The sequence below is a fragment of the Hemicordylus capensis genome, chromosome 3 (assembly GCF_027244095.1).
Source record: "Hemicordylus capensis ecotype Gifberg chromosome 3, rHemCap1.1.pri, whole genome shotgun sequence".
In the NCBI taxonomy this organism is placed as follows: Eukaryota; Metazoa; Chordata; class Lepidosauria; order Squamata; family Cordylidae; genus Hemicordylus; species Hemicordylus capensis.
Genome location: NC_069659.1, coordinates 58,168,081 through 58,185,024, shown reverse-complemented (window position 1 = coordinate 58,185,024; position 16,944 = coordinate 58,168,081). Strand labels below are relative to the sequence as shown.

At 41.7% G+C, this 16,944-nt stretch overlaps 1 protein-coding gene across 30 annotated transcripts in view; it reads right to left on the bottom strand.

The window, feature by feature from the left end:
* BBX (BBX high mobility group box domain containing) overlaps positions 1 to 16,944 on the bottom strand; it is a 218,417-nt gene that overhangs the window by 35,370 nt on the left and 166,103 nt on the right. For all 30 annotated transcript variants that reach the window (XM_053311696.1, XM_053311701.1, XM_053311703.1 and 27 more), the window contains 2 exons: positions 7,675 to 7,734; positions 4,818 to 4,898 (listed from right to left, as the gene is read on the bottom strand). In XM_053311696.1, the coding sequence (XP_053167671.1) occupies positions 4,818 to 4,898; positions 7,675 to 7,734 (141 nt within the window). The remainder of the gene's footprint in view (positions 1 to 4,817; positions 4,899 to 7,674; positions 7,735 to 16,944) is intronic.

Genomic DNA, 16,944 nt, shown 5'->3' with positions numbered 1-16,944 from the left:
AGCTTTTCAAAACAACAAGTGTTTTGAAAGCAAAATAAAATGTTTCCTGTCCCAAAAGGTTCACATTCTAAAACAAAAAACAAAAACAAACAAACACACCCCAAAGAAGGCCCCAGCAGTAGTCACTGGAGAGATGTGGTGTTGAGCTGATCCGAGAGAGAGTCGCTTGCCCCCTCCTAAATATATGAGAACCAACAATTTAAAAAATTGTTAGTTCTTAGCCCAGTCAGAATGCCAATACACACAGCCTTGATTTCTTTGAATGAAGAGGATATAAATATGATTGATAAAATGTAGGAAGGCACATTGCAGAAATAAATACACACAGAACTGGGTTGTGTACGCATGAATAAACTGTGGACAACAGTGTTTGCACTGTTCTGAAGTACATTATGAGGCTGTTCTCACGCATACCCTAACCCAGGCTAGGGAAGCCCAGACTGGGTTAGGCTGTGTGTGAGATGTGCTGGGATCAGGCCTGATCCAAGTGGTTCTCACACACAGCCTAACCCAGCTTTGAAACTCGGCTATTAGCCAGGGTTAAGGGCTCGAGCAAGTGTGTTTGCTGGGGTTATGACCAGTGAACACAGAGATATACACATATACCAGTGAATACAGAGACAGGAGCTTAGAGTGCCCGTCTCCAAGGAGAATCCCCCAATGAATCTTGCATGTCGCACGGTGCATTGTGGGATATCTGGAGGCTGGGATGCATCGTCCCAGAGCTGGTCTTGTGGTAGCAAGCACGACTTGTCCCCATAGCTAAGCAGGGTCTGCCCTGGTTGCATCTGAATGGGAGACTTGATGTGTGAGCACTGCAAGATATTCCCCTCAGGGGATGAAGCCACTCTGGGAAAAGCAGAAGGTTTCAAGTTCCCTCCCTGGCTTCTCCAAGATAGGGCTGAGAGAGATTCCTGCCTGCAACCTTGGAAAAGCCACTGCCAGTCTGTGAAGACAATACTGAGCTAGATAGACCAATGGTCTGATTCAGTATATGGCAGTTTCCTATGTCCTGGCATCCAAAGCTCTGTGCTGCATCATGCAGTGTGGATCATCTGGGAGTGCAGGCCACACTCCCAGAAACAGTCAAGTGCTCATATGGGGGGGAAGGTGAGTTCAACCAGCCTTCCCCTCTGGGTGAACGACCTCTGTGTGTCTGCTAAAATGTGAAGGAAAATCTCCACATTTTAGCACAGTCCCAACTATGTTCTATGAGCTTTTGAGAAAATAAGAAAATGTATCACAAATTTAACTCTCTCTTTAAATATATCTTAACAAAGGAAGCTGCCATTTACTGAAGCCATTCACACAATCAGAAACTGTGTTCTACCTGCGTTTGGGAGCTGTGTGAGCTCCCAATTTTCGCTTGTGTGGAAGAAAGGTAAGAGGAAATCCTGGGTAGGAGCGATTGTGTGGAAGCAAGGTAGGAGGGAAAGCTATGCAGGTTTTCCTCCTACCTTGCTTCCACACAATCACTTCTGTGATTGTGTAAATGTCCTCTCTGAATCAGACCATTGGCCCATCTAGCTGAATACTGTCAACACTGGCTGACATCCTGATTAATGAAGCACTGATGTAACAGGGGATGCAAAATAATTGGCTGCCAGCCAGACTAAATTATTCACACAACTACTCGGTCCCATTAATTTTAGTGGGATTACTCACAAATAATTTAGTCTGGCTGCCAGCCATTATTTTAAACTGGTTAGGTGGGACCTGTCATTGACTGGGCAAAGTCATTTTTGCCCAGATTTCACTTATAGGAAAGTTCAAGAAATTAAATACATGCAGTAATATTTTTATTAGTGTGCTTGCCAATGGGAAGTAAAATAACAGTTTGAAATTATAGTATTTCAGCGTCAAACATTATTCATTGTATTGAATAATGACCATATATGGGTCATTTAAATCATAGTAAATTTGAATCTGAGAAAGATCATCTGTTTTTCTTGAGCATATCATCATTTTGGAATTATTAATTTGATTACTGAGTGTTAAAAATCTGTTGAAAACAATAACAGTTAAAATATGATTATATTCACAATTTTGAAAATAAATAAATCACATCTTTCCCCAAACATATTATATTGTAAAAAGTAGTGCATTCAGCTAATTTAAGTGACAGGATTGTATATGCAAAATTTGGTATCTGTAGGTCACAGGGAAGTATGACTTTATTTTGCAAAAGCAAAACTAATTCTTCAAAATGTATGATTGTAGCAATTGGCCCTCTCTTACCCTAAAGAGTGAACCGGAAGTGAACCCTGTCCTGACTGAGAGGCTAGGGAACAGCCACTCAGCACAAGGTGGGCAGGATGTTGAGGGTCATGCAGCAGGAAGAGAAGTATGTCTTTTCTCTCAGAAGGAGCAAGGAGGGGGGATGAGAGAGGATGGGCAGAAGGCTTAGTGGGGAGCTTTTGCTGACTCATGGTCAAAAGCTAGCCTGAAGAATTCTCTCATGGAAGCACATCTGCAGATCCTTGAGAGACAGGATTACAGGAAGCTTGAAATCTCTCCTGGAGTTTGGGGTGAGTTTCAAGGGGGAAGGAAGCCAGGGCTTCTGAAGGATTTAGTGAGGAAACAGTTTGTTAGTTAATTTACGTTAGATTTCTTTCTTTTTGTGCTTTGCAAATCTTTACAACTGGTTTATTGTGTTTTTATTTGTAACGTAACAAAGAGAAACTGAGCCGATGCCATTTCTTTCTAACAAGGGTGTTGCAAAAGTCTCTGTAACCTTTAAAGGTGGTTTTTGAATTGACCTTGCAACTGAGTAACCACAATTTTTAAAGTGTGCCACTCCAAATACCAGCTGGAGTGGTCCTTGGAAGTATTCTTGCAACTACTGAATGTTTCTGTTACCTGTAACTAAAAGCTAAGAAAGCCTCAGACTGAAGCAGACTGTTTTCTCTTTTTGTTCTTTATATTTTACCTGCATCTGAGTGGATTTTTAACTCAGGAAAAGGGGTTTTACTCTGGTGCAAACATGCCTCACTGTTAATTGCTCAGCAACTCACTATCAAGAGTTCCCTTCACATGTAGGCTGCACGTGGAGGAATGTTTTTGTAATTTTCCATTGGTAAACGAGAAGGAGAGTTCCCTGGAATTTTGCCCACACCAGGAAGGGATTAAACTCTATTAAAAAGTGGGCATGGTGACAGTGAGTACTGAAGGAACAGTTTAAGTTTTAAAGGAACAGCCTTTGATGAGCAAACATGGAGGGAATGATGCAGCATTTTTCCCTTCATGTGGGCTTGCTCTGAGTCAAAGGCTGGGCTTAAATTCGCTACAATGATGTATAACAATTTATCTCCTTGGTAGTTGTGAATTCCTCCAGTGTGCTATTGCATTGCTGGATGAACATCCAGTTTTGTTTTGTTTTAAAGGCTGAAAAACAGAAATATATGCACTATTGCCACTCTCAGTTTACTATTTCAATATATCACTTTACTTTTATTCCATTTTTTTAAAAAATGCCACTGCTAGCTATATAATTTTCTGCAGTTATTCAGCCTTGAAAACAGAAAAATGGCTATGTCTTTCCTTCTGCCATTCATAAAGTACTTCTGACTCATTCATCCATTAGGCACAAGTGGAATATATAAATAGTGGCACTACTGCAAATGTAGGTAAAGGCCACAACTCAATGCAGGGTTAAATGTTCTTGACCCCATTGATTTCAATGGGCTGAAGCACCCTTGAGTCTGTGCTGAATTGTGGGCACAATATTGTTCCCTTTAACAATTTTGAAAGTCCCAATGTCACAACAGTTAAAAGAGAAGTACTTGGAAGGGTAATAAAAGTACTATCTGAACTATTTTGTTCAAGGCACTATTTTGTTTTTAAATGTGCTCATGTTATCTCCAGAACTTCAAAGTAACTTTTACAAGACCATTCTGCCATGCAGATAATACCCTTTGTAACTAACAAGTGAACAAGAATGTACAATTAAGGGAATCTTGCAAAGAGACCATTCTAAGCGGTTTCAGTTCAATAAAACTCATCTCTACATTTCCAGATATTATAAAAGCACATCCCCTAGGTCAATTAAATAGCAGAAAAATGCCAGATGGGTGGAAGGATGGAGGTGTGTCTGGGTATCTAATGAAGGTGCAGTGATTCCTGGTCACTGAGAATTAAGCCTACCCTTCTGCATCCTAGGTTATGGTGTGTGTGTTGATCAATCTAGAGTGTGATAGAATGCTGAGAACTGGCTTTCTTCATATAGATCAGGGATTCTCAAACTTGGGTCCTCAGGTGTTATTGGACTTCAACTCCCATAATCCCCAGCCTCAGTGGCCTTTGGTTGGGGATTATGGGAGTTGAAGTCCAATAACACCTGAGGACCCAAGTTTGAGAATCACTGATATAGATGATTAAAGATGTGAGGACTGTGGTCGGGTGAGCATCATGGGTACCTACTGGAGACTTACTGTCACTTGTAACAAACACTGCCATTTCGCCACTCATGCACACATTATTTTGTGAACTTTACCACTGAAGATATAAAACATTTTTTAAAAAAATCTGAAACATAATTTTAAAGAAATGTTTTATCTCTTTGGTGTTTTATTCTTCTGTATCTGGAAGCTAGCAGTTCCTCATTTGCTGGTTTGGTCTTACAAAGACTGTGTGCCTAATGGTTAGACAAGATATATCTTCATTCTTGGCATCAAAGGGGTAATTTATGCTTCTATAAACAACAATGCTAATTATGACTGCAGTGCAGCTCTGCTTCCCAGACCTTGGCAACCAGTATCATTCAGCTTCTCTTCCTCAAATGTATCAGTAGTAATTAAGCCACAGGATTTTAATACTACCTCTGCCAACTGAAACAATGCCGATGTCCCACATTGCTTTGTTAATTCAGAAGGACCTGAATGGGATGTACTTGACGAAATCTAAAGTAGAAACAAAGAAAGTCAGGGGTGGGATGAGATAATATCACAATGTCAGTGATAAAGTTGTGCCTTCATGCTCAATATAAAATGTCAAATGAGATTTTAAATTCTACAATCACATTTAGGAGAACAATTCATTTGCTGAGTAGCCAAACAGACAAATATTCTATAAGGAAACATTCAATAAACCACATTCTCCTGAAGAGAGCCAGAGAAATGCTTTCAAGGCATTTAGTTTCTAGGGTCATTAATGAATTAGGCCATCACTAAGGAGACTTTAAAAATATAGGACAAGTGTTTCCTCTGGTGTAAACAGATATATCTTATGAACTGCACAAGTTAAAGGAGTTGTGTCATTTTACTCAATTGAAAACTAAGTCCATACTCCTTTGTAGGGCATTCAGTTTAGATTATCTCTTTTGTAACTGAAGGGCAGGCTAAATGAAAAATAAATGACGTATCTACTAGTGTTAATTTGAAACATGGTGAAAAACATAACAATTGTTTGATGAGCAATAAGGACACACTTTATTGCTATCAAAACAATTATTGTTTTTCTTAACTAATGTTTACCAAAATATGAGCTGGTCCAAGAGCAACTTTAGTTTTAGTGGGTATAAATGAAACATTTAACATGCACATGCTAAGCTGCAGGGTCTTTACATGACCAACAAGTTTAGCATCACATGTACCATTCAGGTTTTTGTGGCAGGAAGATGGGCTTCCAGACAAATGAACACACATACAGGTTTCCTGCCAAATGAACACACATACATGCAAACTGAAGTCTTTGTGAAATATAGACATAATGTATGTAACAGCTCTAAAATATTTTTGCTATACAAAATAACATGGAATAATTTACGAAGTCTTATACAATGAAAAAGGCTCATATGTCTTCTACACATGGTGTCTGCATACAGACCAAAAGATTCAAACAATGTTTCAGTTGCTTTGAAGGCAGAAAGTACATTTGGCAGCAAACATGAGCTAGGAACTCTGGCTACTGCTTCTCCACTGCACAGATGTAATTACAGGGAGCAGTGATGGCCCGGGCTGCATAATTGGGACAGCTCTTCCTCCACTTTTCTAGGGGCTGCTTAAGATCTGTGTACCCTTAGAGAAGGAACAAACTGAAGCCAGACGAGCTCACATCATTGGCTCTTGAAGGGACCAGTAGCAGTCTGGGTCATGGCACTGCTCTTTTATTTACCTCCAGACTTGACTACTGCAATGCACTCTATGTGGGACTGCCATTGTACATAGTCCAGAAATTGCAGTTGTACAGAATGCGGCAGCCAGATTGGTCTCTGGGTCATCTCGGAGAGACCATACTACTCCTGTGTTGAAAGAGCTACAGTGGCTGCCAATAAGTTTCCAGGCAAACTTAGCAGCAGCCAGGTGTTGGTTATAACCTATAAAGCCCTAAACAACTTAGGTCCTGGGTATTTAAGAGGACATCTTCTTTGTCACGATCCCCACCGCCCTCTGAGATCATCCGGAGAGATTCATTTACAATGGCCCCCGGTTTGTCTGGTGGCTACTCAGGGATGGGCCCTCTCCGTTGCTGCCCCGAGGCTTTGGAATGTGCTCCCTGTTGAAATAAGAGCCTACCCATTTCTGACAACTTTTTAAAAGGCAGTGAAGACATATCTGTTCACCCAGGCTTTAAATTAGAGTTACAGTTTTTAACAATTTTAACCCTGTGTTAAATTGTTTTAATGTGTTAATGTTCTAATTTGTACTGTTTTTACTGTAAACTGCCCAGAGACACAAGTTTTGGGCGGTATATATGTTAAATAAATAAATAAATCTTTTGTAATATTTATTTTGGTTTTTGTTGTGTTAGTATTTAAATTGTACCCTGCTTTGGTTGCCTTGACAAAAAGCTGGTATATAAATGTAACAAATACATAACTAAATAATTGTCACCATTTGCTGCCTTTCCCCTGAAAACTCTCCCCAGCCACTTTCCCCCAGCTGACAAGGCAAATATACATCTTCCTTAGCTTCAGAAAAAGTACTGTGATGAAGGTGGTGAAATGCAGTGGGTAGGAAATGGTTAACAATTCCTTCAACCTTGTCCTAGCAGAGAAGCAGCTAACATCCAAGGGTCTCATAGCTATGTTTACAATCAAACATCAATCAATGTTTCATTTAGTACAAGACAAATAAATATTGCAATAAATCTTGACAGGAAGACAAATGCTTCAGAATGTCTGCTGTATTAAAATAGCTGTTCGGAGCTGCAGTATTATTTTTCCTCTTTGGTTTCTAAGACTAGAGGGCACAGTACTGAAGAGGTTAAGTGTACTTGTCCTGTGTAACTCATGAGACATGGGAGTCCTTCACATGTTGCAGAGAGGCATATATACCAAAATAAAGAAAACACTTGCCTTGGAGCTGTGATGAGACAAAGACACCCGAGTGCCTATTTTTCCCCAAGTGTCTCCCCTTTCACCTTACAGAAAAGACTGGGTTGACATACTGTAAAAACGTGGGAATCTGGCTTTTCCCTGTAAGGTGTGAGGCATTCCTCATGCACATTTAATTTTGCTCCAGAGAATGTATCTATTGCATTTAAAAAGTTACAAAAGATAAATATTTGGAACAGTTCCATGATTTGCTAGATAACTATTTGGAACAGCTCCATGTTTTGCTCAACAGATGTTCAAACACCTCACTGCAGAAGACACTTTTGGTGCCAACTTTGTGCATAATACTTGCAAATGACTACTAATAAAAGTACATATTTTGACTCCAACATGGGCCTTACCTCGGCCAACTGGAAGAGTGCTGACTTCCGACAGTGCTTTATAGGTTCAGGACTCCCCAGCTGTGGAAAAAAGGACACCTTCCTTATTAGCCTTGTCATCATTAGTTTTAATTGGGGGGAAAAAGTGTAGCCACTGGGTAAACAAAGAGGTGATAAACATACTCTGACTACAGTGAAGAGTGTCATGCTCTATAATGAATTGTGTATTACTGACAGGGGACTTTTATTCCTGGGCTAAAGGCTGTCCATTATGAATGACATGCACACTTGATGGTATCATTCCTTTCACAAAGAGTCAGTATTATTCTCTCCTGCTGTGAAAGGAATAATGAGAAAGGGAACATATGAAGAACACCCAGACTGAACAAAAAAGCTGTCTGGGATGGCTGCCAAAAATCCCCAGGCACCCTGGACCCCAGTGCAACTAGTGTTATTGTATAAGACTGTTGTACTACTGGACTTTGCATGTTTACAGGCACTGTGCAGTTTTCACTGCAATCTGCTATCGAACGCATACCTCCTTCAAAATGTAGCAATACTTTCCTCGATGGGAAATCTGTAAAGAGTAGTACCAAAAAAAAGGGGGGGGGAACCAACAATTTTGGCATGCAGAAATGTGCCAAAAGATGTTCTGAGGGAATAGTAGCTTTGTACTAATAAAAGAAGCATGAGCATCAGTACCCAAAATAAAGATCTAAGATACTGAAGGATGACATGTGTTTCTCTTTGGGATAAACTGCCATCTTCAGGATAAAAACCATCTTTTCTCTGATAAAGAAAGATGCAAGTCATTGTGCTTACTGGTGCTTGGCTTGACACAGGGGAATAACCCTGGTAAATAAGCTCAAGATATTTTCGAGTGCTTAAGTATCACTCTCTCCAAACTCCCTCATCTGAGGAAAATTATGTACTTCCAACAAGAGTTCAGCTTGGCACCAAAAGGATTCTCTTACATTACCAAATAGCTCTGGAGAGCTGAACAGCAGAGAATGGCTCATACCCTCAACATTCCAACATTATCTTCTGAGATACAAAATACAGTCCTAGTTCTCACCAGCAAGTGCACAGCTGCACTTATTTCTGTTCTTTGCATATTTCCAGAGTTCGGAGAGAACTATCCCAGCTTTGGTAGGTCTTTATTTATTTATTTATTCATTCATTCATTCATTCAATTTTTATACCACCCTTCCGAGCTAGCTCAGGGCGGTTTACAATCAAAAAACAGAAATCATTTAAAACAATTAAAACAGAAATACAAATATAAACACCAATTTAAAAACATCTAAAAAAACCAATTAAACTATCAAAACAATTTGATAAACTTTTCTTCTGTACTCTAACACAGTGAGGTCATTTACACAATCAAAAACTGTGTTGTACCCAGGTTTGGGAGCTGTGTGTGTGCTCCCAATTTTAAGTTGTGTGGAAGCAAGTTAAGAGGAAAACCTGGGTAGAAGTGATTGTGTGGGTGTAAAGTAGGAGAAAAAACTACCCAGGTTTTCCTCCTACTTGGCTTCCATACAATCACCTTTTCCCAGGTTTTCCTCTTACTTTGCTTCCACACAACTGAAAACTGGGAGCACACACAGCTGCCAAACCCAGGCAGAACACAGCTTTTGACTGTGTGAATGACCTCAGTGTTTCTCAGTGTTCATCCTTCTGGTGGCACACTAAAACAACAAAACAATTTGTTGCAGCGCTGCCCCCCACTCCAAATCTGGCCCTTCTCTTTTCTGCACTGCTAAATCTATCTATCTATCTATCTAATTTATTTTGGAGCCAGCTAGCTCTATTATGTGTCCTTCCCAGTGTATTATGTAGTGAATTGGCTCCAAAAGCAGGGAGTTTAAACCCTCTGCTTTTGGCACCAGTTCGCCCCATAACAGTCCAGGAAGGACACATCCCTCCTGGTGCATAAGATAACTAGGAGGCATGTTTAAACACTGGACAGTGTGTGGCATGCTGGTTGGGAAATGCTGCTCTAACACTTTCTCATCTATAATAAACATGTTTTTTTTAAAGTGCTGTTTGCAATAGGTCAGAGGCTTTTGGGCTGTGTTCCCAAGAAAATGTGTTCTCAGTCTTCCCTGGAAAAACTATTATGGGTTCCTTGATCAGAAGTTAAGTAATGGTGGGCAGCCGAAAGACAGCTTGCTCATTATGACCGATCTTCTGCAATGCACAGCCTCAGAGGAGTGCTTGACACGTTTGAGACAACACTCTCAGGTTGTGTAGGGTAATAGTAGGTCAACAGACCTGCCTGGCATCCTGGGCTTGCCAAGAGGCAATACTAGACCAAGCCCCCAAACACTCTGCAATGAAAACAGGTTCTATGTAGTATGTGCAGGAATTTCTTGGCAAGCAAATCAATGTAGGTAGTAAATTTAAAAACTACTGCTCTAGGTCCATGGCATTGAAAGTATATATTAGGCCTTCTTGGGGGCTATATTTGAATGTGTCTAAGTAAATCTGCATCTATGCTCTTCTTAGCAGCTGGTTACACTGAATTTTTAAAAGTGAAAATTAGTTTTCACTTAATTTGGTTACACAAAAGAAACACACAGTTTTGCATGTGGAAGTTATTATACAGGCATGGGAGTGCCTGCATAGTTAAAGGAGATTGAATCCAGGCAAGGGGGTACTGCTGGTCAGTAGGAGAGCCAATTGGGCTGAGGAGATTTGACCAGTCCTGGATGGGTTGCACTCCCCTTGAAAGCGCAAGTGAGCAACTTGGGGGGTACTGGTGGACCTGGCTCTGCTTTTGGAAGCTCAGGTGGAGACAGTGACCAGGGGTTCCTTTGCACGGCTTCGGCTAGTGCACCAGCTGCGTCCCTTTCTCGAGAAGGCAGATCTGGCCACTATTACCCACACCTTAGTCACGTCACGGCTGGATTATTGTAATGTGATCTATGTGGTGCTGCCCCTGAAGAATATTTGGAAACTGCAGCTAGTGCAAAATGTGGCAGTTAGGATGTTATCTGGAACTGCCTGCTGGGACCATATTACCCCCATTTTGAAAGAGCTACATTGGCTGCCAATCTGTTTCCAGGTCCAATTCAAGGTGCTGGTTTTGACCTTTAAAGCTCTAAACAGTTTGGGCCCTGGATACCTGAGGGACCGCCTGCTCCCAAGGGCTTCTGCCTGCTTGACAAGGTAATCAGAAGGAGCCCTGCTTCGTGTGCTGAGAATGAGGAAGGCTCGCCTGTCATATACATGGAACAGGGCCTTCTCAGTCATTGCCCCCAGACTTTGGATGCTCTTCCGGTGAGCCCCGGCTCACAGTTTTTAGAAAGCAAGTAAAATATTGGCTTTTTACCCAGGCTTTTAAAGGAGTGTTTTGTTTGCTGCTGCTTTGTATCTTATGGTGATATTGTACATGGTTTTTAAACTTTTAATTAGATTTGTATTTTTATATTCAATTTTAATTCCTATTGTGTAATTTTTATGGTTTTATATTGTTGAATGTTTTGCAAATCGCCTTGAGATTATTTTATTGAAAGACAGTATAGAAATTTAAGAATGAATGAATGAATAAAGGTGAGTGGGTTTCTTAGAATTCACTCAGAAGAAAGCCTGAAGATTCTATACAGCAGTTTCCAGCATCAATTTTCAAGTGTGTTCTTCTGTCTCAAAATTTCACTTCACATACCCCTCTGAAGTGAAGAGATGATGAGTGCAACTGCCCCAAGGAGCACAGTAAAATGGCAGGAACAAAGGTGTATATCTGGATGGGTGGTAGGGTACCACCTAGCTGCTGCCACTGTCTTCCTCCTCAGCTCTGGATTTCTTTTGAAAATGCAGCAACAGGGAAAGAAAGAAGGGTTTTGAAGAAGATGGAGACTAGAGCACTGAACTAGAATGTCTCTGTGGAGATGCTCTACGTCAGCACTCTGCTTTCCATCCTCTCAAACCACTTCCTTCTGCTCAATTCCCCAGATGTTTTTCAACAGAAAACCAGAGTGAGAGCAGAGAAAGAGGAGGGTGGTGGGGAGGCTGAAAGGGGAACAGTGGCTGGGATGAAGAAGAGGGACTGATGGGAGGAACAGAAAGCAGGCTTCTGCTGGGATGGAGGTCCCTGTTGTGGTGGTGAAGACCTTCCATTAGGTGGGTGAAAAAAGGAAGACAGGGCATTGCAGCATGCTATGTACCACTACAATCTGAATTATCCCTAAAGAGTATTCACATGCACAGCCTAACCCAGGCTAGGCTGCACACATGAAGTGCCGGGATCGAGCCTAATCCCGGCACTGCTCCCGCACCAAGCCCGAGTTTCTAACCTGGCATTTAGCCAAGGTTAAGTGGACCTATGGTTCACTTAACTCAGCTGGCAATCGTCTGGGTGACTGCCACCAGGTTAAACAGCTTCCCCCTGTCCCAACACCATTTTCAGCAGCAAGCCTGGGTGAGGGTGAGTAGCTGTACCATGCTCATGCCCTGGGGCACCCTGGGATGTAGGAGGGGGGAAGTCTTACCACTCCGATTATCACCCTCAATTTTTTCTACCCATAGGAAAATTTTATATGCAGAATCTATCTTATTTGGCATAATCTGACCAAATTTCATAAAATTCTGATGATGAATGGCTGAATTACAGCAGCTTTAAAATTCTGCATTGAATCAGACATTTCACACCATTCGCAACGTCCAATGCAGTATTTTCAATTTCTTTTTTCTTTTTGCAGCTTTGTAGATGTCTCCCTTTCATTCAAATATACATGCACCTCTATTTCCCTTCCATACCTTAGAGTATTCTGCTGAACATGATGGCTTCCCTCCCACTCTTGTTTTCATTCTGCCTTCTCAAAGACAAAATTTGTGCCAGCAGCTGGACTACTCATCTTCACTGTGTTATTAATTAACATTGAAGAGGCTCAATAATGTATCTAGCTTAGGGAGGATCACTACTGTGAAGAATGAGAAACGTTGTGCTAGGCTATAAAGACAGCAGTTTTAAGAGTGCACAGTTTGTAATTCCAGACTCTCAAAAGGTGAATTAACTGTACATATCAGTTATGGGATAAAATAGACAGATGTTTTTATTAGTAAATTGTGGTTATCCACTTAATCTTTTGAGTGTCTGTAGAGGGCTGCAGCTGCTGAGCTACTCTTAACATCAGTTCAAGACAGCTGCTGACTCAGGATGGAACTAAATATAAAGCAAACACTGGTTGCACCACCTCAGGTTTGCTGTAACACACTGAAAACAGGTCTGAGGGGGTGGGCATTTTCAGGGCAGAAACTGGTGTGTGGGGGGGGTGCTTACTTCTTCATCCACCTGTCAACATTCCCTTGCAAAATGTCTCCTATTTGTTTTTATTTCTACCAGGCTCCAAGGTCTTGATATAAGTCTGCCTGAGAGGAAAGCTACCTGAGAGGGAATTTGCAAGGGAGTATCAGTAGGAACAGAAAGGACTAAGCATCTTCTCACACCTGCAGCCTCTCAGTCCCATATTTAGAACATAAGAACAACCCTGCTGGATCAGGCCCAAGGCCCATCCAGTCTAGCATCCTGTTTCACACAGTGGCACAACAGATGCCTCAGAAACTCACAGGCAAATGGTGAGGGCTCTTGATGTTGCTCCCCTGCAACTGGTATTCAGACATCTTGCCTCTGAGGATGGAGGTGGCCTATAGCCTCCAGACTAGTAGCCACTGATAGACCGGTCTCCATGAATTTGGCTATACCGCTTTTAAAGTCATCCATTTCTCGTTTTCTTTGTCTCTCTACTCCCTGCATAATTTGATATTTTTTTAAAAAAATAATTTGATACACCTCTATCACGTCTTCCTGTTGTGGCCTCTTTAACAAATTAAAAAGCCCCAGATGCTGTAGCCTTGCCTCATAAGGAAGGTGCTCCAGGCCCTTGATCACCTTGGTTGCCCTCTTCTGCACCTTTTCCAGTTCTATAATGTCCTCTTTAAGATACGGTGACCAGGACTGCACGCAGTACTCCAAATGTGGCTGCACCATAGATTTGTATAAGGGCATAATAATATTAGCATTTTTATTTCCAATCCCCTTCCTAATAATGATCCCTAGCATGGAATCGGTATTTTTCACAGCTGCCGCATACTGAGTCAACACTTTCAACGAGCTGTCCACCACGAATTCAAGGTCTCTCTCACTAATAGCTCAGTTTTCATCAGTGAAACTGGTGTTTTTGCCCAAATATGCATCACTTTACACTTGCTTACACTGAACCACATTTTCCATTTTGTTGTCCACTCCCCCAGTTTGGAGAGATCTTTTTGGAGTTCCTCAAAATCTGTTTTGGATTTCATTACCTTAAATAGTTTAGTTTTGTCTGCAAATTTGGCTACTTCGCTGCTTACCCCAATATCTAGATCATTTGTGAACAAGTTAAAGAACACTGGTCCTAGTACAGTTCCTTGGCAGCCCCCCTTCTTACTTCCCTCCACTGTGAAAACTGTCCATTTATCCCTACCCTCTGTGTTCTGTCCTTCAACCAGTTACCAATCCACACGTGAACCTGTCCCCCACTCTCAAAGAACTCCAAAAGTTTAGTGAGGCAAGACTTGCCCTTGCAGAAGCCATGCTGGTTTTTGTTCAGCAAGGCCCGTTGTTCTATATGTTTAACAATTTTGTTCTTAAGTATGCTTGGCACAGAAGGTAAGCTAACTGGCTTGTAATTTCCTGGATCTCCCCAGATCCCTTTTTGGAAATTGGAGTAAAATTCGCTACTTTCCAGTCCTCTGGTACAGAATTCAGCAATTTCAGTTCCTTCAGAGCTCTAGGGTGGATGCCATCTGTCCATGGCGATTTGTTATTTTTTAGTTTCCCCCCCCCAAGATTTGCATTACTTGGATAAACATGAGGTTGGGAATACATGATTATTATTATTAATTCAATTTCTATACCGCCCTTCCAAATATGGCTCAGGGCGGTTTACACAGAGAAATAATAAATAAATAAGATGGAACCCTGTCCCCAAATGGCTCACAATATAAAAAGAAACACAAGATAAACACCAGCAACAGTCACTGGAGGTACTGTACTGGGGGTGGATAGGGCCAGTTACTCTCCCCCTGCTAAATAAAGAGAATCACCACATTAAAAGGTGCCTCTTTGCCAAGTTAGCAGTGTCTTTTGAGGTAAGATCATGTGCAGTTTTGCCTTTAGGCCCTACTTAAAAATGAGGTGAGTGGGGTCTAGTGTAGGAAACCGGGTCAACAATTCTGTCTTTAACTTTGTGTCACCCTTGCACGTCTCCTGTTGCTGCTCAGGCACAGGAGGTGCACATGGTATTTGTGTACATGTGCCAGATTGGCCACTGATTGCTCAATTATATTCTGGAGCGCCACAACCAAAGAAGCTCTCATCTTGTTCCTGTTTTTTTGCAAGAATGGGAAATGAGGCATGAGCCCTTTTGGATGCTGCTCAGCTGATGAGATCTGGAGTATTGCAGTTGAGTGTCTCCCTTTCCTTTGTTCTTGAGCAGAAAAGAAAGGCAGGGAGCTTTTTTTTTGTTTGGCCCTTCATAACCAAAGCACTCTACACACCTTGGCAATGTTCCCAACAACCCCCAGCCTTTCCCCCCAAGATTGGAGTTGAGGAATGGGTAGGGACATTGCCCAATCCCCATCCATTTCTCCTGCTCCAAGGTTGGAAGACTGAAGCTCATTATGTTGGCCAGATGGTGGTGCAATTGTGAACATGGCAAGTTAAATCATGGAAATGTGATAGGAGGTAACTAGGTCATCCTATCCACCCACATGGCACTTATTTACATGTGTTTGGGACTAGGGTAGGCAGAAGAGACTCCCATAATGCCAAGGTACTATGTTAAAATCAGTCCCATCAGTAGAGCAGCGTCTGTAGCAATGCTGCATTAGTTTAACTTTCGGGCTGATACAGGGGAATACTGGGTGAATTTATTTGCATACATTCAGCACCAGGGCTTGAGAGTCTGCCTTGGTATGGGGTTGCACACTGTACTGCAAGACTGTGCTGTGAATGCAGATTTGCAGCCTCTAGATTCATGGATCATGTTACAAAGTAGTGATATCTGTGTGCTGGTAGAACTTCTTTTGCTGTCTCTGCTGCAGCAATTCTCAGTAATAGAGACAGATGCTCTCTAACAGAATTCATAGGCATTGACAGACACCCAAAGCACTGTAAGGCTACTTATCTTTTACTGAGGTATTGCTATTCAGATATATGTTCATCCTAGAATTACCTTTTCCCCCACACCAAAGATATATGTGTCCTAAATAGCTACATTATATAGTCAAGCTAAGGGGAATGAAAACCATATAAAAGATTAAGCTGTCTCGACATTTCATTCCCCTTAGCTTGACTGAAATGTTAGGATTCAGCTAGCAGAAAAGAGAAAGCTACAGGGCTGTTGTGCAGAGCCTCAAGTCTACACAAAAGATGAAGGACAACCTACAAGGATGATTCCTTCCTAATCCACAAGACTTCCCGTTTCACAGACAAGCAAAATCACTGTTCCTTTTCTCAAGAATAATATTTCTGCCATTATCAAAAAGATGTCCTACAGAAGTCTTTGGCCACAATATAAGGATGTAGTGATAAGCATAATATCAATACTAATACTGATTCTAATAATATAAATCTGCTTAGGCCTCAGTGACTGACTGACTTTCACTGACATGAAACTCCCGGACCAAACTATAAAAGACAGGAACATGCTGTTTTTTCAGGTAGTTCCAGACTTTGCCTGGACTACATAAAACAAACAAACCCCAAACCCTTGACGGGTGAGGGGAAATCATTACTTCTCTGGACAACTGGGAAAAATGATTCCATTGGAAAGCATGGTGAATAAGACCTCACAGAGCTAGACAAAGACAAAAGTCACAGTGAGGTAAGATGCTAATATGCTTGCAAAATGCAAGTCCTCACTTACTCACATGAAACTCACTGACCAAACCATGAAAGATAGAAACATACCATTTTTGCCAGACCTTGCTCAGATTACCAGCCCCCACTCCCCCATGTGTTAATGTCCCAGAAAATGAGGGAAAACTCTCCCATTGGACAGCATGGGAAATGTGACCTCATACAGCCAGGAAAAAGACTAGTCATAGTGAGATAAGACACTGAGTTGGGTCTCACGATCAGTAAGACCTGGTTTAAAATAGTGAGTGGGGAGAGAGCCCTGGGTGGCCGGATTGGCTGCCCACACGATTGCCGGCTCCGTGATGGAGCCGGTGCGGCTGGGGAGCTCGGGGGCCACGCAGCCCCCGGAAGCTCCAGTATGTCCTGCACGAGCGTGCAGGGCATAC